This window comes from Argiope bruennichi, chromosome X1 (genome assembly GCF_947563725.1).
Source record: "Argiope bruennichi chromosome X1, qqArgBrue1.1, whole genome shotgun sequence".
In the NCBI taxonomy this organism is placed as follows: Eukaryota; Metazoa; Arthropoda; class Arachnida; order Araneae; family Araneidae; genus Argiope; species Argiope bruennichi.
In genome coordinates this window covers 130,869,067-130,894,678 of record NC_079162.1, presented here as the reverse complement: position 1 = coordinate 130,894,678, position 25,612 = coordinate 130,869,067, and the positions used below count along the sequence as shown (strand labels likewise).

Here is a 25,612-nt window from a genome sequence, read left to right as displayed (position 1 = left end):
TGAAAATTATGTTTTTACAATCGCTTGCCATATTCTTTTTCTTTGAAAAATGTTTTCAAAAATATCTGTTACTCCTCTGCATTGCTTTTAAATTTAAAACTCCATTTGCAAACTATGAAAAAAAAAACTGAGAAATATTTTCTGTGATAAGAATTCGAAGGGTAAGTGTCACTGAAATGAAGCAGACTTTTTCAAATGAAATGGAATCTACTAAGTTACTGGCAAGAAAATTGCCGAGATTCTTTTCATTCGTTTCTCTATACTATATGTATTCATTTATCGGCAGAAAACGCATGATGAAATGGCGCTATTTGTATTCATCATTTGATTAGTATCCATGCTATTAGGGCCATCTCCCATTATCAATATACAGCTATTAAAATGAAATAACGGGAATTCTGATTGCGACATAAAATTATTTCTTTTATCTTTTACATTACATCTTGTTGGAGCCAAAGTACTATGGGAAGCAAAAGCTGGAGCTTGAAATATTTTTCTTAAACATGAGTATTAAAAACATTTTTCTATAATGAACTGAGTAAAATTAATAAAATCCTTTTTTTAAATGGTAGGTAATTATTCCAGCTGCTGTGAAAAAGATCGAAAATATCGCCATCCATCCTGTATGAGAATTAATATTGCAGAGGATGATCCTCTTTATGGTCCTCTTAACGTAACCTGCAAAGGATTCTTAAGGAGTCCGCCTTTTACCGGAAGATGCCCAGGTATGAAACAATTTTTTTTAGTCCCTAGAAAGCCTTACTGTACAAGAAAGAAACATTAGAATACAGCATTATAAAAACTGCTTCGAAATTTTTATTTCATTTAGAAAATTTTTTAGAAACTAACATTCAATTACTATTCATTTTACGATTACGGAAAACAATTTGTAATTAACTTAGCTTTGCAGTTAATCAAATTTCATTTATATTCAGTAAGGATTATTGATCTAAAGATGCAAACTGAGTTTTCTAATAAAGGAATCACATGAAGATCTTCAAGATATTGATGCAACATAAATCCCTTTAAATTATATATAATTAGACCAAAAACTTTATTCTTTCAGTTGCTTTGTTTGATATATTTGGGTGTGCACTTAATGTTTAATAATAAATAAAGAATGGAGAGGGAATTATTGAAGGATTCTATTGGAATAAAAATATCAGTTTAATAAATAAATCAGTTTGGTTAGAGTAACATATCAGTGAATGTGAGTAATGAGAATTTTCAAATTGTTACGTTTGCAGAAGAAAATCAATTTTTATTTATAATAATATATTCATGATGGAAACTGTGCAAATTTCCTTAGGAAGAAATGTTAATCCTCCAAATGAAAATAAGAAAATAGTAGATATATTAGGAATAACTAAATTTCAATACATTTTCAAATGGCAGAGAATTCTCTATTACCTAAATAATAAAATGATAATATAATCCCATGAATAAGGAAATAATCATGGGATTATATTAATAATAATCCCATGAATAATGAAAGCTTTGCTTTTATGCAGGACGAAGAGAACAACAAAATCGTATGACATCATACATCGATGCATCCGACATGTACGGCGCGTCACACGAAGAAGGAAAAAGGCTGAGAACCCGCAAGAAAGGTATTTATTTTCTGCACTTGGATGTCAGTTCTTTCTAAACCAAGATATTCATTCTATTGAAATGAAAAACCGAAATCCCAAAGTATTTTTACTTTAAGGACTTGAAGAGGATTAAGGTGAGGTTCAAGGTACGTGGTAAATTCGTGCAAAATTCAAAAATTCACAATAAAAGAAGCACTGCTCGAGAAAAAAATGTCAGTTTGCCCGAATGTGAATTTTCTTTCATGGATTTTTCCTAAGTGTAAAAAAATGCTTTCAAATATAACCGAAAGAGGACGCTCACACATCATCCTAAGACGTTTCATGCAAATGAGGAAACAACTGATAATGAAACAGATAGCAATAACAAGACACTGTACATCTATTTTAAGTAAAGGTTATTCAGCATGATCACCGCCACAAGTTATTAGGAAAGTGAAGCGCGTCATTACATCTATTACAATTGAGTATGGCATGTTGGCATCGATGCTGCCGATGGTCCGTCGAATGATATCTTCAGTACCGCAAAAGTAGTTGTGAAGCCTCGGTACACACGAGGCTTTAAGTATCCCCGCAATCAAAATCTGGCGCATCAAGTCTAGTAATAGTGAGGGTCACTTAAACTTACAACCTCAACTTATCACTTGGTTTTCAGTGAAATTGGCCAAAAGAAACGATGCGCACATGCAAAGTGAGATGGGACACCATCCTGCATGAAGATGACGACAGCATCTTCTTGCATTGCAAGTACGTAAGTATGCAAAAGCTTAACGTACCGTTCTACAGTGATTGTGCAGATTTTCCAGCCAGATATGGGGCAACCCTCAGCAAAAAAGAAAGGACTCAGAGTAAATGCTGTCTGAAACCGCACTAAACTGTTACATAGAAGAATGCAGTGATTTGTTAGGTACTTATGAGGGTTGGACGAATCTTCCAAATTCCAAATTTCTTCAAAACATTATACTAAATTCAGTATTCCATTCAATGAAATAAAGCGTTTTTGCGCTTTCAGTCGTTTTTCCGCGGGAAACCTTTGCAATGCTATTACTGATTTATCATTCTTGACGAAAAGTTTAACCACCAACGTTCGAGTTGGTAAATAGCCGGGATCGAATGGCGAATCCTAGTGTTTATTGCTAACTTAATTTATACAAAATGGTTTTTTTTTAATGCATGGATGTCTCTTTGATCACATTCGAAAAGAAAAAACAATATTTTTTTCTGAGAATTACTTCTTTTATTATGAATTTTTGAAGTTTACACGAATTTATGACGCACCTTGTGCTGGAATGGAAATCAGAATAAGTAGTGAATAACTATTCTGTGGCTCCTGGAAATACGCCATTATCAATAGTATTAAGGACTGTTTTTGTTCCTAACTGCCTTCCTTATCAATATTTTTTTTAAAAAATTGAAAAAAGTCACATATTTTTTATCCTATTTTTTTATTATTTCTGAAAAAAAATATAATATACAAGTTTTAATTTGATTTTTTTAATACCATTTATTTGTATCATCAGTTTATTCTCCCAAAATATCGCGGGCAAATGAAAAAAAAAGTTAAATATTTGTTCATTATATTAAAAGTCAACTACTTCGTAATCATTGTCTGAAAAATCATCTGCATTGCTTTTGCTCTCGTAAGCAGTTACTATTTTTTTCTTTTTTCAAATTAAGTAACCCTAACTTATTGAGCAGTTGTCTTACATAATAGTGCAAAACATGTGTCCAATCCAGTCGTCTTACATAATCGTGCAAAACACGTGTTGAATCCCGCCAATCAATGACGAAGTCTTCGACAAAACGTGGCCAATCAAAGCAGTGTATTTTCTTTCTATTTAAACTTTAGGTCGAATAAAAACGTAATTAAACAAATCACAGCTCAGCTACGCCCGAATTAATAATTATCCCCGGTTCTCGGGATAATAATCAGTATAATCCGAGAAGTGATTAACTTTACATAACAAGAAAAGAAATTATTTGGAAAAATTAATCAAGCCCTAGAAATTAGTTATATGACAATTTTTTTTTTTTTAGCTGAAAGATAAAATGATCATTTTAAATTCCAAATAATGATTTTTTAAAATAATTTTTTCAAAACAAGAATGATTTATAGAAATCGAGAGGAAATATTTCATCTTTCAAAAAAAAAGTAGTACTAAAAGAGAAAGTTTTAAAATAAAGAAGTAAAGATTTAAATATTAGTACAGTTCTAGTAGTGCAGAATGTCAAAAACCGAATTTCTTACTAGATTTCTTTCTAGGTTTGGTTATCAAAACGCAAAATAAATTTTCATATGGAAAGAGTGAATATTTATTTCATTATAATAATCACTGTATTATTCTTTCAGTGATTACAATATATAGTTGAAACTTAATAGAGTATTAAAGTACAATGCAACAATTCTTTGGTTACCCTTTTCTTTTTGTCCTTGCTAGATTCTTACATTTAGCAAGAGTCACAAAGTATTAATTCTTCCAAGGAGAAACTTTGATTCTTTATATTAATATATTTTTTTATCAAAGGAATTCATTCACCCCTATTTAATTTGACTCTTATAAAAATAAAAACTAGGCTTTTCAGGCTTTAAAAAAACTTTAAATGCAAATAGCCACTTTTAAATCCTTCAAAATCATTCCTATAGTAATTACAGCCTTCGTGCCGGCATACCGAAAAGTTGAAGTCTTTTATTCCACGAGCACACCTATCATTAATAAAAACATTTAAATTAATTTTTTATTTTAACCGTTATATAAGAATTACTGGAAGAATTCTTTTTTTCCCCTTTTACATCACGCAGCCAAACCTGTTGAGAGTAGTGACCTTGGAGGAAAGTAAAAAAGATGTTACATCGCATTCTTCTTTTTTAGAAAAAGAGAAGAAACATCACTGTTGGAAGACCTTTCTTTCCATTTTATTAGCTTATTATTATTTTTTTTTTTTAGCTTATTCCGATGGAAAAAGGAATTTAACTTCCTAGATATTTGGCTTTCTTTAAGTTTTTCCCTTGTCAAAGACCTGTTTCAAAAATTCTTATTTAAGCGTTTTCGCCTTGTGACCTCTATTAGAAGGAGAGCAAAGGAGGGGAAAAACAACAACAACAAAAAAAAAACAAACAAAAAACAGTCGATACCTAAAAAAGTTTTGTAGTGTCTCCAAAGAGAGAAAATAAATACATCGAATTTTGTTCTTCGTTCTGGCTTATTCCACATTTCGTTTTAAGCGATTTCGGTTCTGAATCAAGTGCAAATTGTACATCGAAAAATATATTTTTATAATTTTCAATATCTTTAGATTGATCGGTTATTAAGGTGAGGGTATTATTAAAACATCAAAGACAAATTCTGCTGTAGGCCTCAAGCCAATTAGACCAATGTTTAAATGAAACTCGCTGCTAATTTTTCATTCATTTTTCGCATGTATTTTATTTTAATCAATCAAATATTCACTTATTTGATTGTTTTATTATAGTCACAAAATAAAAAGAGTTGTTGTTTGGAAGGCAAATTAAATGCAATCTAGAGATTATGAAAAGGTAAAGTTCTTCAAAAAACTCAGTGTATCACTGCCTATTTTACTTTTCTTTAATAAGATTAGCATATATGATTATTGTGCTTCCTTTTTCACACTCAAATATAAAGTTTGTATAATTAATCGCACCTGTATTGTACTTGATATAAATACATTATATTAAGAAAGATACTAAGTTTAGTAACAAAATAATACATAAATCTTTTGTGCATTTAAACGTAAGATCAGAGTTCTTTTTTGTTGAAATATTTGTTTATTTTGACCAATATTAACTCAATACTGCTTAGAGTAAGAACTTATCATATTGCAAAATTTCTATCTCATACAAACTTTAAAATTAATCTGTATGTTTTGTAATGCTGTTGGTTCCTCTTTATACAATCATTTAAAAGGCATGGCATTTATCATTGCTTATAAATAACCAGCAGATTGATTTCTGAATCATAGGGCATGTGTGCTGATGATTGTTAGTATCACAAAATTCCACCGGCAATCCAGCATTAAGTTAGAATAATCTGAATTGATATATTTTATTTTACAGGTTTAATGCGCCATTCCATTGTTCACGATACTACACTTTTACCTGAATCAAAAGATTCTGGAAATGCTTGTTACGCCAAACATGCTAATTACAGCTGTTTTCTTTCTGGTAAGAATACTTATATACATACTCTTTGAATTTTTATATACAGGGTGCCATAAAATAACTATCCCTGTTTGGCGACATCTACAGCAAAAACGAATGGACGAAATGAAACCACATATCACATGCAGACTGTGGAAGACATGGAAAAGCGAATTCTGCAGGAAAAAAAATAATACCAAAAGTTTCCGATAGGAGTAATACTGATGCTGTGGGAGTACAATTATGAATGAATTCATGAAACTCACAGAAAATAATCTTTAATTCATTAATATAAGTGTCCCCTGGACGCCGTGCAACATTTTCAATATGCTGACCTTCCCTGTGTACAACATATTGCATACAACGCATGACGTTCTCCACAGCTGCTTGTAAACTGTCAGTTTCAATGTTCATAACGGCCCGTCTTATGTTCTGCACATAAGACATGCAGATTTGTTTAAGAGCAGCCACGGTATTACACTGTCTAGTGTATAACCAGTAAAGCACGCAGAAGGCCCATGTTAAGAACACATCAGCAATCAATCACGAAAAACAGTCAAGAACAGACATCAATAGTCAAGAACGAACTGCTAACAGGTCATTTGCTCTCCCCTTTTTACAAGGAATGCATGGACTGCTGTCACGTAGGCATTAAAAATTTTACATAATCCTTCTGATATAGAATGCAAATTTCTATATGCAAATTTCCTCGTTCGTACGTGACAGCAGCACAATATTTCTCCTATTGGCAACTGTTAGTATTAATGCTTTTCTGCGGAATTCATTTTCCCATGCCTACCACAGTCTGTATATGAAATGTGGTTTCATTTTGTTCATTGGTTTCAGCTGCAGATACCAAAAAAAAAAAACAACAACAACAACAAAAAAACAGGGAAAGTTATTTTATAGTCACCCTGTATTATTTAAAATGTATTAATTATTTTCTTGGATTTTTCAGTGATTAAATTACCCATTTCTGTTGAAGCGATTACCAAAACGTAGTAATTTCAAGATGACTGAAAGTTACATGTATAAAGATATTTTGTAACGAATTTACGAAATTTCGTTTTCAGGTGATATCCGTGTTAACTTGCTGATGCCACTGATGACAGTACATACGATGTGGCTGCGGGAGCACAATCGTCTTGCATCCGAGCTGAGTCAGATCAATCCGCAGTGGGATGACGAAACCTTGTACCAAGAGAGCAGAAAAATAACCATAGCTGAATATCAACATATCACCTATAAAGAATTTCTACCGATTATATTTGGTAAGATTCGTCGGAAAGCGTATGTAGAATAGTTGAAGGCAAATAATAAATAAATATAAAAAACTTTTCATCAATGTATTTAAAAAAAATGGAGATCCAAATAACAGTCGCAAAAATCTGAGTTGCAGATAGAAAAACTTAAAGTAAATTGTAATTGTAATCACTTATGATATTTATTACATTTATAATCACTTATGATATTTATTACATTTATAATCACTTATGATATTTATTACATTACATATTTATTACACCTTATGATATTTATTACACCAATTATATCTTTCTTAAATTGTTTTCTAGGCTTGAGTCTTTTCAATTATTGTTTTAACCACCAGATTTTTGATAAAAAAAATTATTTTTTCTTTTAAATACACAAAGAAGAGCGGTTCTTTTAAAAAAATTGTATTCAATATTTTCTAAGCTTAGTATTTATTTCTATTATTATTCAATATGATTTTAAAAATAAACATGAAAGAAAAAAGCCTTAAAAGGTGATAGAGCGCCGTCAACTGCTGCTAGAATGCCGCAAATAAACCATTATAACAAATCGGTTGACTTTCCTTTCGGTTGTTTCTGTTTCTAAACTTTCATATAAAATTTTATCTTGAAGAAAATTTCTTTCCATTAACTCTCTAGATTTTTACGAATAAGTATTGTAATTTGTACAAAATATGTATGTTTAATACTCTACCAGAATAGTGAAAAATCTAAGTTGCATTAGTAATATACTAAGAATAAAGCTTTTAATTCTTATTTTTTGTAATATTCTTAATTTCTTACTTAATTTTTTTTTTTTAATCAAAGATATGGATGTCAAAATTGAACAGTAAAAGAGTGAGACTCTGAAAGGAACATTCGATGTAATTGAGAATTTTGATTACGTTTATATATCTTAACTTTCAATGATTATCCAAGAATTTCTTCTTGTGATGACGTTGCGTCTTAATTTCTTTATAATATTGTTTAATTTTTGATAAAAACATATTATTTCCTATTTTTTTTTTTACTATACTAATAAAGTGGTGTTTAAAGTCTCATTTCTTATTATTTTTCTTTTATTTAGACTTTAATATGTTTCATAATTCAGTTACAAATATTATGGAATCTAAAAATAAATATTTTTCAAATTATTTCCTCTGTGAAATTGACTTTTAGGTAAATGAATATATTAATTGATAATTAAGAGAACTCAAATCTTTATCTACCTTTTGCTGTCAGTTATTCGTTGAGAATATTAGTTGTGTTTAATTTCTATTAAATCTCTCCTTGATGTGTATAATTCTCTCAGCAAACTATTCACATAGATAAAATTCAAATTGCACATAGATTAAAGCTGCGCTATTTTAATAACTTAACATCTGTTCTGTTTATTGAGTGCATAAATCTGCCTAAGAATTCCATGGCATCTTAGTGGTGCCATTATAAATGTAAGTGTTTAGATTATCTATTTCAAACTGCCCGTTGTTTATTATTGTAGTTTCGTAATTTTACTTTCTGATTTCTCATTCAGTTGCAGGGCCGCGGTGGCCTGGTGGTAAGGTTTCAGGTTCGAGACCCTATTCCACCGAAGAACCGACGTGTAAGCTGGTCTGATGCACGTTAAATCCGTCAGGGCAAAACGCCCTTCCGCTGGTGTGGTGTGGAAGTTTGGAGAGGGGGTGGCAGCTCAGATGTCTTCCTCGTCATCTGACCGCGGCTCAAAATGACGCGGTTCGTCCCAAAATAGCCCTAGTATTGCTTTAAAACAGGACGTTAATATAACTAAACGAAACCTCATTCAGTTCTTTATTCCTAAGATTTCAGCAATTAAAGAAAATCGGGCAATTAAACATTACACAAAGCAATGAAGATGTTTTGAATTTCATTGCAACAATAAAATTTATTGTAGAAATTATGCAAACAATATTTTTTTAAAAATTACCATAATTCAGGAAAAATCTGCTCAACAATTAAAAAGGCAATTTTTGGAATTTAAAAAAAAATGGGAAAATTAGTTTTCTGTAATAATATTTTCGGTTGTTGCAAAAAACACCACCAAGATCTCACTTATTCTTAATTAAATATAACTAGAACTAAAATTTCGAAAAGTTGTTCCCATCCTCCAAAGTGTATCCACAACAACCTTGTTAGCTCTTAGTCAAACGGTTTGTTCAAGAGTGCATTAGTACACGCATTTTCTTTTTTAAGTATTATTAGTATAATTTTTTTGTCGTCCGGAAATAAAAGCTGTACAAAATTTCAGAACTGGAGTAAATCTGAATCATGCAATCACAATCATGAAACATGCAAATTAAGTAAAAGCGCTCAAAAATAGAACGTTGATGAAAAAAATATCTTAATTGAAATAGTCATGAAATATTGTCATTTTTAAGATATATCTTCTTTCTGAAGTGATATCTTTCTCTTGCTAGTTTTTGATGACATCATGGTAATCTTAAATTTTGTATGTCTGCCCTGAAAATTCAGGATTCTCTATTTGTCCATATGGGCAGAAATTCTTCAGAAGAATGAATTCGAAAGTTTGAGGAAATGCTAAATAACGGCTATGTGGTTTCCGAGAATATCGAATAATGCAACTGATATTTGTATAACTTTATTTATTTTTTCAAATAAAAATAGTTTATTTATTTATTTTCTTGACTATTACAGTTTTAAAATCATTTTAAAACTGTAATAAAGAAGAAATAAAGCATATTTAAATTAATTCAAGTTTTCTAGCTAAAATTGATATCTTATTTACAGACTTAAAAAAGGAATTTGGTATACTTGGATGACTCTTTAAATTATTTATCGCAAAGCCATTTATATTTAATTATAGCTGCAAATGATTCAGCCAGCTTTAAGCAGTTTAATCGTAGGTGATTTCGATTAGAATCTTATAAAGATGATACTTTCTAGGAATTTCAAGCTTTAAATTTTCATGTTTCAGATATTTTCTCAACTTCCTTGAGTTTTTAAATTATTTTCTTAAAGTTGCGGTAAGTTTCTTTTAGGGGAATTGAATACATTCATAGCTCTATTTTATAATGTCATTCGATTCATATATTCGTCGAGTTGGTATTGTTATGTTTCAGCAAGCTATAGTGTTTTGATGATGATGGTTGCTTTCCAGTTGCAAGGTCAGATTAACGCACAATAAATTTATTTTCAATATTAAAGCATAAAAAATGAAAACCTTCAAGCTGAATCTCGGCTGAGTGCGCATGCACGGACCGGTTCGGAGAGAAAGTAAGAAAGTGCATAGCGATTCGAAAATACCCTGATGGGACGATAACGCGTTTTGAATCGTCCCATTTAGCCAAGGCGCAACCTGCAGTTACCAGTTTCTGATTTGTAATTGGTGATTAATTTCTTTTTCTAACATTCACTATTTTTATGACGAGGGAAGATTCAAACGAGGGCAGATTTCTTTTATGATTCCTTAAAACTGTCTAGCTAAAACCACTTTTTTTAATTCTTAAAAAATAGACCTATAAGGACGTTTATTTCAATCTTATTACTGAGTTGAAAAAAATTCATATTTATTGAAGATTGATTAAGAAATTCCATTTTTACAAACATGAAACAAGTCAAGTTAAAAGAGCAGCAAAATCTCATATGGTAAATCATAATATTTCTATTTTCTACTTCATTAATACATTATAACTACTGAAGATATTTGAAAACTTCATCCTCGAATTCTTCCTAATTTCTGTAATTAAGGTTCGAAATTTTATTTAATTAAAATGTTTCTACTTGAAACCAGCTCATTCCCACTTTAATAAATTAACTCTTTAAAATATTATTAGTAGTAACGAAAAACTCTGCAATATTGAATTTAGATAAGAAATAGTAAGAAAAATAGAATTTTTGGAATTTGCGTAAATTCTAAAATTGTATAAATAAATCTATAATAATAATTTTTATAGGAATATATCATAATAGTTTAATTCAAAATATTGCATTTTAACTCCGGCCTTCTGATTTTATAAGAATTAAAAGCTGTTAATCTAGAAAAGATATAAATTCAAGATCTAAAAATAACAATTTATAGGCAATTCTGCGTATTCTAAAGCAAGATATTTAATGACACGAGCTTGCACAGAAATAATAATCTGCTTTGGATTCTTTTTCAGGTTCTCAACGAATGAAAGAACTTGGTCTTCTTATTGAAGAAGATAAAACTTATAATGGATATGACGAAAACACAGATGCTGGAATACACAACGCTTTCGCTTCTGCAGCTTTCAGATTCGGCCACACCTTAGTACAGGTATGCAATTACTTTTAACCAATTTTTATTTAGTGCGTGAACTGTATTGAAAAGCGAGAAATATTTTTCACTTTGTGGCTGAAAGAAAAATCAAGTTACTTGGCAGTAAATGCTTAATGATGTAACAAAATACATTTATTGTCTTCATGTAATTTTCTGATTAAAATCACTTGTTTTTAAAACATTTAAAAAAATAATATATAAATATAGACTAATAATAATATATTTAAAAAAGACTTAATTGGTTTTATTTCATTTTATTATGATCTCTTGAGGAGAGAAACAAGATTATAATATGGTTTCTAGAACATAATTGTATAGTTTGAAGTTCATAAATCATAGATATATGAATTCATTTCACAATATCAATGGCATTCATTACATGGTATAAGGTTTTTCAGTTCTTTGTAGTATGCTTGATTAACGACATTCATATGTAAGGGCATTTGCTCATTTTTTTACGAAAAAAATCGATTGTCGTTATTACTGGGATGCAATTATTACAGTTATGAAACTTCCATCTTACTATTATTTTATATGTTTTGCTATTGTTTTTCAGAGTAATGTGCAGCTAAGGGATGAAAATTATGATATAAAGTCTGAGATACCTTTGCATGATACATATATGAATCCTAGCGTCCTCTACAATCGAGGGTTTGATGATGTTGTTCGTGGAATGGTCGCACAGAAAGCACTGGAACCTGGTCATTTTACTTCAGAAGAGGTAATGCTTACTTCATCTTCGTTATATCAAAATATCATATGTCAAAAACCACATACAGCAAAACCCACGGAATTTTGTTGCAATAGCTGAATATACTAGTCAATGGTGAGTTTTGAGATAACGAAGAATGACATATCATAAGCGAGATTAGAGAGCAAATGTAGCTAACCTATATAAGTGTTTTCATGAATAAAATGTTTAGATAAATTTGACATCCGGCAGTTTGATATACAAATAACAATGCTTTTGTGTAAGGTTTCGGATAGCGAAGGGTGTCGTATGCCAGGATGTAATGCATTTGAGACTTATTTCTTTACTCAAAATACATTGCTGGGCAATTAATTTAACTTTCAAAAATTCGATTTCCTTGTTATAGGATCTACATTCTCTAACATTTAATTTTAGTAATGATTTTAAGAAAACATGTTCTGTTGACATCTATCTGTTTGAGAAATTTAACATTTTTTTCTTAAAGTAAAATGTTTCCACTATAATTCGATGAACACACTCATTTTTCAGACGTATTACTTTGTATAAATTCAGTTGTTAAGAATTAGATTGTGACATTTGTCTTTACTTTACAGATACGAGGTCGATTACTTCAGCGTTATTTTATGACTAATGGCTACGATTTGACTGCTATGTCCATTCTCAGAGGCAGAGATCATGGAATTCCATCCTATTTGAATTGGAGAGGATTTTGTAAACTTCCAGTACCAAATTCGTGGGAAGACATGAAGAACTTTATGGAAAATGATTATGTTGAAACTTTACAAGAGGCTTACAGGTAAGAGTAATTTACGATCTGAATGAAATAATGAATTAACGATAATAAACCACTACATAAGACGTATATTAAGTTGCTCAATGTTGAGTATTGGGCAGGTGTATCGGAGCTCAGTTTGACGAAAGCAGTGTTATATTTGTATAAGAATAACAAACATGTTGGCACATTATTTTAAACTGAAAATGACACTAAAGATTTATTCTAGAGTAATAATGTTTATAGCTTGACTTACTGTCTGTAAGTGGCGACTTGCCAGACAATTCACGTTATCGCTGTCTCGTTATCGCTAAATTTTGAAAATGAAGTAAAGATAGACTAATCAAACCAGAAACGATACCTCGGACTAGAGATTCACATCAGCTTTGATTTTTAATTTAAAATATATAGCTAATAATTAAAAATTAAAAATAAATTAGAAATTATTTTAATAATTAAAGTAACAATAGCAAAAAATAGTAACTTTAAAAATAATAAAGTTATTAAATAAGTGTATAATTCTAATTGAGCATAGCACTTAAAATAATTATACTCTCTACTTACATTTAAAATAAATGGTAAACACCAAAGAACTAGTTTCCCAGCCAAGCCACTGGTTCGATTTCATTAATTTTTACTTTATATGAAAATTCATGACTTCTAAATATGTCATCAATGGTCACCAATTTAAAAATAATAATAATAAAAAAAATTGTAGTTTTTAGTTTTAACTTTGAGTTAGCCACAATAAATTTGAATTAAAGATTTTAAAGAGAAAGAAAGAAAGCAATTTTAACTTTTCCCCCTTGGATGTCTCATTTTAGACATAATTACAGAAATCGAATCATTTTCACGTTTCTTGATTTCGATAGATAAGAAAATGTTCGGAAAAAGAATTCTTTATAAAATTGTATGCATTTCTTATGATCCTTTATATGTATTCAAAACATAATCGTGCATCTGATTCTTTTCCGATTTCAAAAGTTAATATTTTGTCAATAGGAAATTCAAGAGAAAACAGAAAAAATTGAATGAAGTACAGGATGGCCATAAAATAACTTTCCCTGTTTGACGGCATCTACAGCTAAAACGAATGAACGAATTGAAACCGTATTTCATATATAGGCTATGGAAGGCATGGGACGGTGAATTTCGCAGAAAAAAAATACCAAAAGTTGTCGATTGGTGAAATACTGGCGCTATGGGAATACAGTTAGGAATGAATTCATGAAATTGTCTAGCCGAAGACAGTCGTGTATAGAGTCGTCGAGAAGTTTAGAGTCGCATAACGAGTCAAGCGATTGCTGAATTGAGATGTGTGCCGAATCCTGGAATTTATTATAGAAGCAGAATCGAGTCGTGTGAGGAGCAGCCAGTCGTGTAGTAGTGAGTCAGCAGTTGGATACAGCTAAAGCGAGGAGACCGTAGAAAATTGCAGGCGTTTGGAGAGACCGTAGAGAGTAGCTACGTAGATTCCCTCCTCCTGCTGAATTCTGTCTGGCTGCTTTGTGTACTGTGATTTTTGTTAGCTATCGATTACTTGTGGGGTGCTGCTTGTACTAAGTGTGGTGCTGGGTGTTGCTTATATACGCCTTTGCTGTGTATTTGTTGTCTGTGTCTTCGTATTTAATAAACGTCGTCATTTGCTATTGAGGCCTGTTGATTGTTTTACACCATACACCCAATACAAGCGTGCCCTTTTACGTTATCGATTTAGTGGAGGAAGTTCCTTAACAATATTTTTAACTTGAACTGGCCCCTCTTTTCCGTGCTGTACCAGTATTCACTCTGACGCATGTAACCTTAAGTGTACCTCAGTACACAGCTATTTTTTGTTATTATTAAAATACTTTGAAAAGTCGCTATCTGAAATGCCAACTATTTTGTTTGAGCGAAGCATTCCGTGGCAGTAACAATTTACTTTAGTGATTCTCAAAAAATAAACAATTTCATTTATGAAAAAAATAAAATAAAATTTTCATAAAAGAATCTGCCAAAATGAATGCCCTGAATTAAAATACATTTTATAAAAATTGGCACATTTCAAACAACGTAAAAACAAGCAAATCCTCTAAAAATTGCAATTAAATAAAAATATTTGTTTCACTATTACTTTCAACAAGTTGGATACGCATAATATAGGGGAAAAGAAACAGCCGAATGACAGAAGATGATTATATTCTAGTACTCTTTACAAAAGGGGTAACTATTACTTTAAAGACGAATGATGAATGCTAGTTCATAATTAGTAAACCACAATGCTTAGAGCACAAAATGAGACAAAGTTTTAGCAAAAAATATGTATCCCAATTAAGAGACCGATACATAAAAGTATTTCAGAAGCTAGCACTTGACGTCTCGTTTGGAAAAGTTATTCTGAGATACTTTCCAATTACAAAGTCAATACTCTGCCACAAGAGCAACAGAAAAAAAGCGAAAAAAGAAAATACTATTTAACACAAGAAGGTTTTACAATAAAAAACATTTATTGCTTATGTTTATATATTAGCCAAAATTTTGTTTAATACATGTCTTTATTATTTTTCATTGCAAGAGAAACTGTGTTTTTCTTTCTAGGTCCATTGAAGACATCGATCTGATACCTGGGGCAATAGGAGAGAAGCATTTAGAGGGCGCATTGCTTGGACCTACATATATCTGCCTTCTGGGTAAACAGTTTTCGAACTTGAGAAAAGGCGATCGCTTTTGGTTTGAAAATCTGAATCACCCTGGAGCATTTACTAAAGGTAGATTTCACCAATTGACTTAAATTGATATCAATTTCGAGAGCTTCACTAAACTATTGATTTTTTTCTCCCTCAAAAAAGCCCTATATCTGTGAAGGAATCAAAGCAAGTGTGGTAATGATTTGCTGTCGCAAAACTATAAGGAATCAATTAATGGTACATCGTCCACTGAATCGTTTGAAATAATTCGCCGAAAAATGTTAACCCTAGCCTCATTACTGTTGGGAGAAAAAAAAACTGAAGTCTTACTCATTTGGCGGTGGGGAAAATGGAAGATTTTTTTTGTCGGGAAAGTTAGTTTTTAATTAATAATTAAAATTCTAATTAAAAATTCGAAAAAAAGGAACCCCAGGTGCACATTCCCAACCTCCAAGGTATACATGTACCAAATTTGGTAGTTGTAGGTCAAACGGTCTGGCCTGTAGAGCGCCAACACACACACACACACACACACACACACACACACACACACACACACACACACACATTGAGCTTTATTATAAGCATAGATAAACTACTTAATGCCAGTAACAAGTGTTTTTTAAGAAAAATTAGCAAAGTCTTTCAGAATTAAAAAAAATTAACCTGCAGCTTTTTTTTTATACTTAAATTTTGAGCAATACAAAAAAAGATTTTTTAAAGATAAGGAATTTATCTTTGTTAACACTTTAAGTGGATTAGTGAAGAGTATCGAATAACATCAACATACAATTGTATTAAACATATTATGACTATAAAAGCGTGAGTTTCCAGGGTGGTATTCTACATTTCATAGCACGACAGCAACTATAGATACGCGATAGATTTCGCGCAGAAAAGTACATGATTCTGCTTTTCCCAAATAGAATGAGTATCCGATTGTGCTTGGAATATATTTATTTTGTTTCATTTGATTTAGGTTAAATTTTCACTTGGTTTCGACCAAAGCTAAGAAGGGAAAATGTATATTTAATTTTATTGTATCCAAGCCGATTATGACTGGTTAAAAATTTAAAATAAAAATATCATTCGTACAATACACTTTATTTATCCATCTTCATGCAGAATTATAATATTTCCATAACTAGGTCTTACAGGCAACCTGTTACGTTTAGCGCATGAAATCTATTCCGAACGTTTTAATATATGATGCACGAACACCAGATCTGAGTTAAGTTTTCTGAACTTCAATCCAGTAAGCGCTGGAACTTTATACGATTGTTGGTAGATTAAAGATTGCCCGACAAAACCCAAAGAGTAAAAAAAAAAAAAAAAAAAATGTAATTAAATTGTTGTAAATTAATTATAGCACCTACTTTTGTTTGAAAGTTCAAGGATTACCGTGAGTAAAAGACTGTCAAATGTCTCTTTTATATCTAAGAAGAGCACCACAATATGCTTTTTTGTTCAGAAGCTGGATTTCAAAAAAAATTGGATCTAGTTAATTATAATTATATATGATCAAATTAATTATAGGTAAGAAAGGGACATTCCAGGATATTTTATTTTAAAAAAGCAATTTTCATTCCATATTTTTATGGATTTCATTTGCTGCGGAGTATATAAAAAGCAAATTAAATAATTGCCGTCATAATATATTCATCATATTTATTTTCTTACGTGAATATAAAGATAATTTGCGGTTTTTTATTTTATGGTAGATTCATTCATATTTGATTGATAACAACAATTTTTAAAAGTTCAATAAATTCAAGAAACCCATCAATTTGAAACAATTGAACTTTTATCTGCTTGTTACAATGATGCTAACTCTAAATTTTTTTCAAAATTAATATCAGTTTACATCGATTGTTAGATAATTCTTTAAATCTACCGCCTTATTTTCAAGTATTCCCATTTGATTTGATAGCTGTTAATGGTAGCGCCATCTATATTATGAATTACTATTTAAAGTTTTCTCCTCAAAATTAACAGACTTCTGTGGTTTTCGTACAATAATGTTATCTGCCCCAGGCCAAATAGGCGTCGCAGCACCAATGTCTAATAATCGCCTTTATGCAATGGCGATATTAGGGGCAAATTAGGGGCGATATTAGGGATTTGTGGCTAAAATTTGAAATAAAGTTTTACTGATATTAAAATAATATGAAAGAGTTTAAAAAAAATATGTTTTACCTTTAATTTTTTAAATATGTAAACATTGTTTACTTTGCTAAAACCAACAATTTGAAGCTTTTAAAAAGAGACCCCGCCTTTTTGATTCAATGCAACTTTGCACGCGTTGACGGCGAGGCTTGAATGCAATATCATAATAAAAAGTAATATCCTCTGTTTAAAATTATTATAGAATATTTTAATATAAGGACATTATTATTCATAGTTATCTATTTTTCTTAACATTATTCTAATTTTTTAACAATATCAATGTTATAAGTAGACGTTAGATATTGCATGTCTTCATAAAGGCTTTCGTTCCTTTTTGAGGCTTGTACTTTTTGGCGTAAAGGCGGTAGGGGGAGTAAGAGAGGCCTAATTGTTCGAGCACCTATTTTAGGGACGTGGTAAACTGTAGTTCGTTAATCAGTGGGGAATTCCCAACTTGGCAGCTGTCTAGGGCTACTAGACTGAGAGGGGACAGCAAACAGTTCGATTAAAAAACCTTATTTTCCTAATTGCCAAATAAATAACCATGTAAAAAATACAAATTCTATGCATGATAAAATATTAGGATAATGTTGACTGTTTGTCGAGTTCAATTGGGTAGATTCTTGATATGTTTGATTATGTTCACTTAATTATTAAAACATCTATAAAACCGAACATTTACTTCAATAATATGGAGTACAAACGAGAATGTAGGGTAGTCTGGAGTCGTGACAGATAAATAAAGCAAATACATATTACTCAAATTAATAAAATAAAAATATATTAATCTAAAATAAATTATTAATACGTTAAAAATGTACTGAAATGGGAGATTAAGTTGATCATCTTATTAAAAGAAGGGTCTTATAATGTCCTCTGTCTGGAGCCGCAAGGTATCTAAATCTGCCATTGTTTTTAATTTCACTTTTTTAATTTAAAAATAATGGTAGACTAAATTATTCTTTGGTTACTTACTCCGGCTATATTACTTAATGTTTACACTCTCTTTAATTTAATTATTTAGCTTCCCGGTTTTGAAGTAACGCGAGGGATATTTTAAGCCCGGCTGAGATAAAGAGGACGGGACTTGGTAGTCTTATCCAAATTTCTTCTCCAAACTAGCCACAAGATGTTTGATCTTTTAAGCATGCAGCCAAACAGGCAGTTGTATGTTTCATCTTATGAGCGTGCACTAAGGCGGAATCACCATGGACCGTTACAGAACGCCATGTGGTGTTACATTACAAACACTCCATTTTATTTGATAGGATTTTATAGGAAAAGAATTTTGTCCCCAGAATTCTGCTATTTTTTCAATCCAAAAACCGAATATTGTTTCAATATAATATCTCATACATCTTAAAAGTGAAAGATAGAAATTAATTTTTGGATTTTCACTTTTGTCTGGAAACTTCATCTTTTGGAAATGAATAAATGTCTAGACATTCCAAGATATCGTAGCTTTTGTTCCGGTCTAAAAAATGTTTCAGATTAGAAAATAAATAAATAAAATGTTCCATACTGTCTGTTTTATACTAATAAACAGATTGTAGAAAAAAATCTACAAGCAATTTAACAATTTTAAGAATGAATTTCAGATTTCTGTTTCATCACTTTTAATAGTGATAGAATCACTAATATCAAAACATGTGAAAAATCTCATCTAGCTATAAAAGCATGAAAGGCACCAAGATGAATTATACACAAAGATGTTGAATTTTACAAAGTTCTTTTAAATATAACTTGGAAACAAATCTATGGCTCTAAGAAGCCCATAATATAATGAATGCAACGAGTCAATCTGAAGAAAAATAATAATATTGGCTGCAAAATTCATCATTTATATTCTTATATTTATTTGGCGCTTCTTTTTGTGGCTTCTTAATTAATTACTTTTACTAAGTTTTTGAAGATTTTTTTCTTAAAAGTTTTAGTTTATTTCCACTCCAGATCTCCAATATTTAGAAAGTCCCATGTTGAAATTCGCTTTCTGGCTCTAAGAAGCACATAATATAATGATATACAACGAGCCAATATGAAGAAAAAGTAGTAATATTGGCTGCAAAATTCAACATTTATGTGCTTATATTTCTTTTTGCGGCTTTTTAATTAGTTACATTTTGTAAGTTTTTGAAGTTTTTTTAAAGATTTGATTTATTCCCTCTCCAGATCTCTAATATTTAGAAAGTCCCTTGTTGAAATTCGCTTTATCACACTTGCATGTGAGATAATTGGCCCTTATGTTTGGCGGCTCTATCGGAAGGCTGTGAGTCATATTCGATAGATCACACAAGCGTCACTTCAGACGAAGGAAATTCCTTTGACGAACAATGATTTGATTATTCAGGCAATTATTTCATCTCTTAGATTATCTCGTGTGCGGTAAGTCTGATGCTAGTCCATGAAAGACACCCGACACTCTTCCGTAATGAAATAAAATAAACAACCGTCTGTTATCTAACATTTCAGCATCCCGCTTTTTGCTCTAATATACTATGCACGTGCCATAACAATGAAGCCTTGAAAGAAAAACGGTCGGTGCATTTTGTTAGGCTGGCTTAAAATGGCGCATTATGAGTTTCTTTTTTCAACTAAGAATCTTCAAAAGATAAAATAAATTTCTACGTGATACAAAGCTTTTCAAACTAATAATATTTTCTTCTTCAATAATTTCTAATTTTATTTTAATTTAATTTTCTTCGTTTTATAATATACACGAAGCAGCGAATGCAAATTAATTTTAATGAATGCAAATTAATTATAATGAATGCAAATTAATTATAATGAATGCAAATTAAAAGTTATGAAATAAAATACTTAAATATTCTATGTTTTTCATGAGTTATTATCTGCGTCATTTCAGATTAGTAGATATCACTGTAATTTGTATTAAGATGAAATACATGAATTAGATTATGAATATAACTTTTAGCAAATTGTTATCAGTCAATTAAATTTTTACTGCGTAGTTATGCATTAAATCTTGTATTGTAAAATATAAAAGTTGATAGTTTTACAATCCTATTTTAATAAAACAAATTATGGATTGAGGAGAAGAAATTGTTTAAAAATTATGTTACTGAATTTCGTAATCTATCATATTAGAACAAATTTTCGAATATAGCATTCCGGTGTATTCAGTGAACTTTGAATAATTACAGCGGCAAACATTTGTTATTCAACGTTTAACTAATTATTTTATAATTAACAATAAAGAATTCGTTTAATATGGTAACTAGCAATAAAGAATTTATTTTGATCCCCAAAATTTGCCCAAAATATATTGCTTTATTTGTCCACGTATAAAAATGGTTGAAGAAAAATTTCCTGCATCTTTTTTTATTTTTTTATTCCAATTCTTTTTTTCAACATGTTCTGCTCCATTTTGAAAGCAAGCATGCATAAAACGATTTTTTTGGAAAGAAGGAGCTCAGTTTTATAATTAACTATGATGGTTGCTATAAATTAAAAGAAAAAATGAGTCTAATAAGAAAGCAATATCTGTATACTTGTTAAATGAAATGTGTTGAATATGCAAAACAGTATCACTGCAATAGGAATGTATCAAGTAGATTAAAAAAGCCTATGTGACAGCGAGTTAAAAAATATGAAAAAGCTAGTTTTTAATTGCAAATAAAAGACATAATTTGCCGGGAGAACTGCAATGGAGATGCAATGGTAGATTTGCAATAAACCAAAATCTTATATAAATGGACATATGTTTAATGCAAATCCTAGACTTTAGCAATATTTTCAAACCACGAATTCGCATCCAGATGGTAATGTTGATTTTTATCTGGGATTCCCAGAAAATTTTTTCAAGAAAAATGGCTTTCCCTTCCATCTAACCATATAACCCATAATCATCACTGTGTGTACAGGCTCATTTTGCCTGAACCGAATTGGCGCATCCAGTCGGTGAATTTCATTCATGCACTAAACAAAAGCATTCTCTCATTACTTGTTTAAATATTTTATCACATTTCATTAGAATCACAAAGTTTATGGGTTATCACTAATTCTGTGATCTGCTTTAATTTTTGTATATGGACATTAATGTAGTTTTAATCAATGAAGAAGTAATTCACTTAAATAATAATTTTTTAAAAAGTTTCTCAGAAGCTGAATATTTTCTTTTTAAAATAAATTTTATTTACAGACCAACTGAAAGAAATTTATAAGATCAGCCATGCACGAATTATTTGTGACAATTCTGATGATATACACAAGGTTACGATGAACCCATTCTTCACACCTTCGGATGAGTAAGTAAAATTTGACTGAGCATGATATTTTATGTTAAAAAATATTTCCAAAAGAAATATTTTAATTAATGAAAGAGTAGTTTTTCAAAAATATAGCTCTTTCCATTTTCTCATATCAACAAAAATTTAAGATTAAACCTATTTTGTACTTATTTATTTTTGATTATTAAAACTGGGATGAGAAATACTCATAAGATTAGTTATCTAATTATTTTGAAAATTATGTATAAAATAACGACGTATTTATTAATAATGGCATGCATGACTTGAAATTGCATTCGTAAGTTTACTAAAATCCATCACTGCTTTTTTACTTTCTTGTATACGAAGTATAGAGAAAGTATTGTTCTCGTCAAAAAATTTGAACTCAAAATTTTGACGAATCACCGCGTTTTAGACCTCTATGAATTCGTAAAACACATTTAAAAAATTTGCAGTCAAATAACTCCAAACAAAAATAAAGATACAAAAAATGACAGTGACAAAGATAACTCAAAAACAATTTAAGCTAGACAGACGGAATTCGATCTGCCCGAAAATCAAAATTAAGTTTTAGACGCATTTACCCCCCCCCCATCCGATCGAAACCAAAATTTCAAACAGAACTGCAACTGCAGACATAAAATTACGTAATGTAAATTATATAATTTTATTACGTACTTAACGTAAAATTACGTACTTTTATATATACAAGTCGTTAAGTTTTTGAATGATCTCGTTTATATGCTTTTGAAAGTGCAGACCGTAAGATATTCAGCCCTATTTGGATTTGGCTCAAAATTTAATAGTAGTCTACGATTTAAATGTAATAAATTTTATCCATAGAGCTCTCTTCATTTTATAATTATCATATTAATTAGATTCGAATAAACAAACTTCCACTGAATAGCTTTGGCTCAAAATTTGATAGACATCCGAAGATTTGGACCATATACCAATGCATGGAGGGATAAATTTTTGGTTCTTTTAGTTTCTTTTCCTTTAATATGAACCATTTACTAATAAATAATTAGACAAATGAGCTGAAATTTCAATAAAATCGCTCACACTGTTTGAATATGGAATCTACCAGTTAATCCATATTTAATCACTTTAATCTCTTCTTGTTATGTTTATACTTGCTTGATTCATGTCATTTTTTCTGGCAGAAATCCTCTTCTAGATTGTGATGAAATCCCTAAGATTGACTTGAATCATTGGAAGGAGATGTAAATCTTGAAAGTGCAAGATGAAAATCTTCAGCTCAAACAAAAAAATCACTAGTGTCTGTCTTCATTTCATTTCATGGTTCACAAGTTGTTAATGTTCTGGAACAACTCATAATTGGACTTCAATCGCAAAAACGCCGAAGTACAAATTCTATTTGGAGAGAACCGAATTCGTCAAAAGAATCTGTAGTGGTCTTCAACTTTGGACTTCGAATTATGTTTGTGCAATGATGCTTTTCTGAAAGCAAACTGTATAATGTTATGTCTGGGATATGCTTATTTACTCTGTCTTAAAACTGCAGTTTTTTTGTTTTTTTTTTGGTAAACAACTGTGATTTTGTTAATTGTCGGTAAAATAAGTCTCTTATGTTATTGAGTTTCTTATAATTAGCAAACATTTAATTTCTTATACTGTCCAATAAACTACATAAATGTCGATGTAAGTTACCATTCCTATAAAATTATATAAATATGAAACACTTAATTTCTTAAACATAAATCACACAGTTAACTTATTAGTGCATGGATCGAAATGTTGCGTCATATCATAATGCATGTGTTCATAAAAATAAAAATAATAATATAGTTCTTGTGGAGTTTATGATCTGTTGGGATAAAAAATTAAGAAGGAATTTTAACTTTATTTTTAATAAATGGGTGTTTGCACCTTACTTGAATTTATTTTACCTCTCTTTGGAGTTATTTAATGTATGTGAATATTTATTTCTTGTAGTTTTACTTTTCTGCAAATTTTAGTGCAGTTTCAAAGAAATGTCAGAAACAATAAAATTTTTAATATTTATTCGGAATTGATTGACCTGACATGATGTTTCTGAATACATTTTTAAAAATAAATTTCTAAAAATAAATGGTTTTTTGCTTCATTTATTTAAAGGTGTAATTCATGATTTTAAAAATTCTTATTAAATAATAATTCCAATCTCAATTTCCAACTCATGTCGTGCACATTTTTTTATTTACAATTCATTGTTATTTTTGTTTTTGTTATGGGTACTTTCTACATAGATATTGTGCAAAATAAAATTTACGTAAAATCTATTTTTGTTGTTTTTGATTAAAATTATGTAAAGGAAACTTACAGCGTTCAAGCCAAAATATTTCCTCTGGCTCATAAAATCATAATGATAAAGGCCGCGGTGGCCTGGTGGTAAGGTCTCGGCTTCGGAACCGGAGGGTTTCAGGTTCGAGACCCGATTCCACCGAAGAACCGTCGTGTAAGGGGGTCTGTTGCACGTTAGATCCGTCCTGGCCAAACATCCTCCCGCTGGTGTGGTATGGAGAGGAGGGTGCGAGATCCGTCCCAAAATAGCCCTAGTGTGCTTCAAACGGAAAGATAATATAACTAAACTAAACATAATGTTAAAATAAATTCAGTGCCTACATCTAGAAACCAGCTACTATTTAGATTTATTATCTAAAATCAGATGCATCTCAATCTATTGCAAAAAGAATATATTAAAAAATTTATAATAATGAAGTATCAGAATGTTTTGAACTGAATAATGTTTTAAAGATATTATTATATCATTTATAAAGTGCGTAATGCGAAAATCGCTTCTAACAAGATGCAATTTTTGTTGAGCCTAGATCTGCCAGATTCGGAGGAGGTTTAGATTCTTAAATAACACGTTCTCATTCAAAGAAAGTTTCTCAAAATTTTAATTAGATTTTTAATAAATTATATTCTAATAGGAATTTTTACGTTTTTTTTAATGACTTCGGAGTTATTGCACAAAAAATCATTTTTCCATCACTTTAAAAACTAATAGTTGTTCGGTGATAACAATTTTGTATCCTTGAAAAATTTTTCTTGCAATTTTAAATTTTTCAAAATTAAATTTAAACTCAATTTGTGCTTTTAATGCTTCGGTAATGATATTTTTATTGTTGTAAAGAAATCCAAAAGCAATTTTATTGTTTCGTCAAATGTTTCCTTCGCATGTTTTCATTAATATGAACGATATAATAACAGTGAAAACAAGTAATATAAAAAAAATTAAGCCAATTCCTACTTTCGCAAGAATTGAACTCGCATTCTTCACCTTTACGTGAAAAATACTGAAATCCTTGCATTTTACCGATTGAGCTATTGTCTGTTGATTTCGTTTTTTATTACAAACTGTTAAAACTCTATTTAAGACATTAAAAATTAATTAAATTTAATAATTAATGAATTAATATTTGAAAAAACTGTATTAACATCAAGTGTCATCCATTACAAGTTTAAAAAAATGAACTTGAACTTGAGTGGATGAATAAAAAGTATTTTATTAACGATTGAAAATTTGAACAAGATATATAAATATATATGAACTAATAATAGGAATTGAAAAATGTTGCTTTCTTTGGCATTCAGAACTTTGTGCTTCGCCTTTATTAACGGTTTTATGCTTTTAGGGTGATATTCTGATATTCTTTTCGTAAATTGTAAATTCATTTTGTAATTTTATAAATTTTTTTTTGTTTCTGGACAAAAAAAGTAGGGGCTATAGAAATGAAGTAATTTTTATAACTTTGTTTTTAAT

At 30.2% G+C, this 25,612-nt stretch overlaps 1 protein-coding gene across 2 annotated transcripts in view; it reads left to right on the top strand.

The window, feature by feature from the left end:
• The window catches only part of LOC129959098 (peroxidase-like), a 49,130-nt gene extending 25,177 nt beyond the window's left edge, over window positions 1-23,953 (top strand). For both annotated transcript variants that reach the window (XM_056071909.1, XM_056071908.1), the window contains 10 exons: window positions 573-725; window positions 1,512-1,613; window positions 5,665-5,772; window positions 6,822-7,019; window positions 11,138-11,274; window positions 11,834-11,998; window positions 12,583-12,785; window positions 15,339-15,508; window positions 21,753-21,858; window positions 23,007-23,953. In XM_056071909.1, the coding sequence (XP_055927884.1) occupies window positions 573-725; window positions 1,512-1,613; window positions 5,665-5,772; window positions 6,822-7,019; window positions 11,138-11,274; window positions 11,834-11,998; window positions 12,583-12,785; window positions 15,339-15,508; window positions 21,753-21,858; window positions 23,007-23,070 (1,406 nt within the window). In that variant the 3' untranslated portion in view covers window positions 23,071-23,953. The remainder of the gene's footprint in view (window positions 1-572; window positions 726-1,511; window positions 1,614-5,664; window positions 5,773-6,821; window positions 7,020-11,137; window positions 11,275-11,833; window positions 11,999-12,582; window positions 12,786-15,338; window positions 15,509-21,752; window positions 21,859-23,006) is intronic.
• The last annotated feature ends 1,659 nt before the right edge of the window (window positions 23,954-25,612 follow it).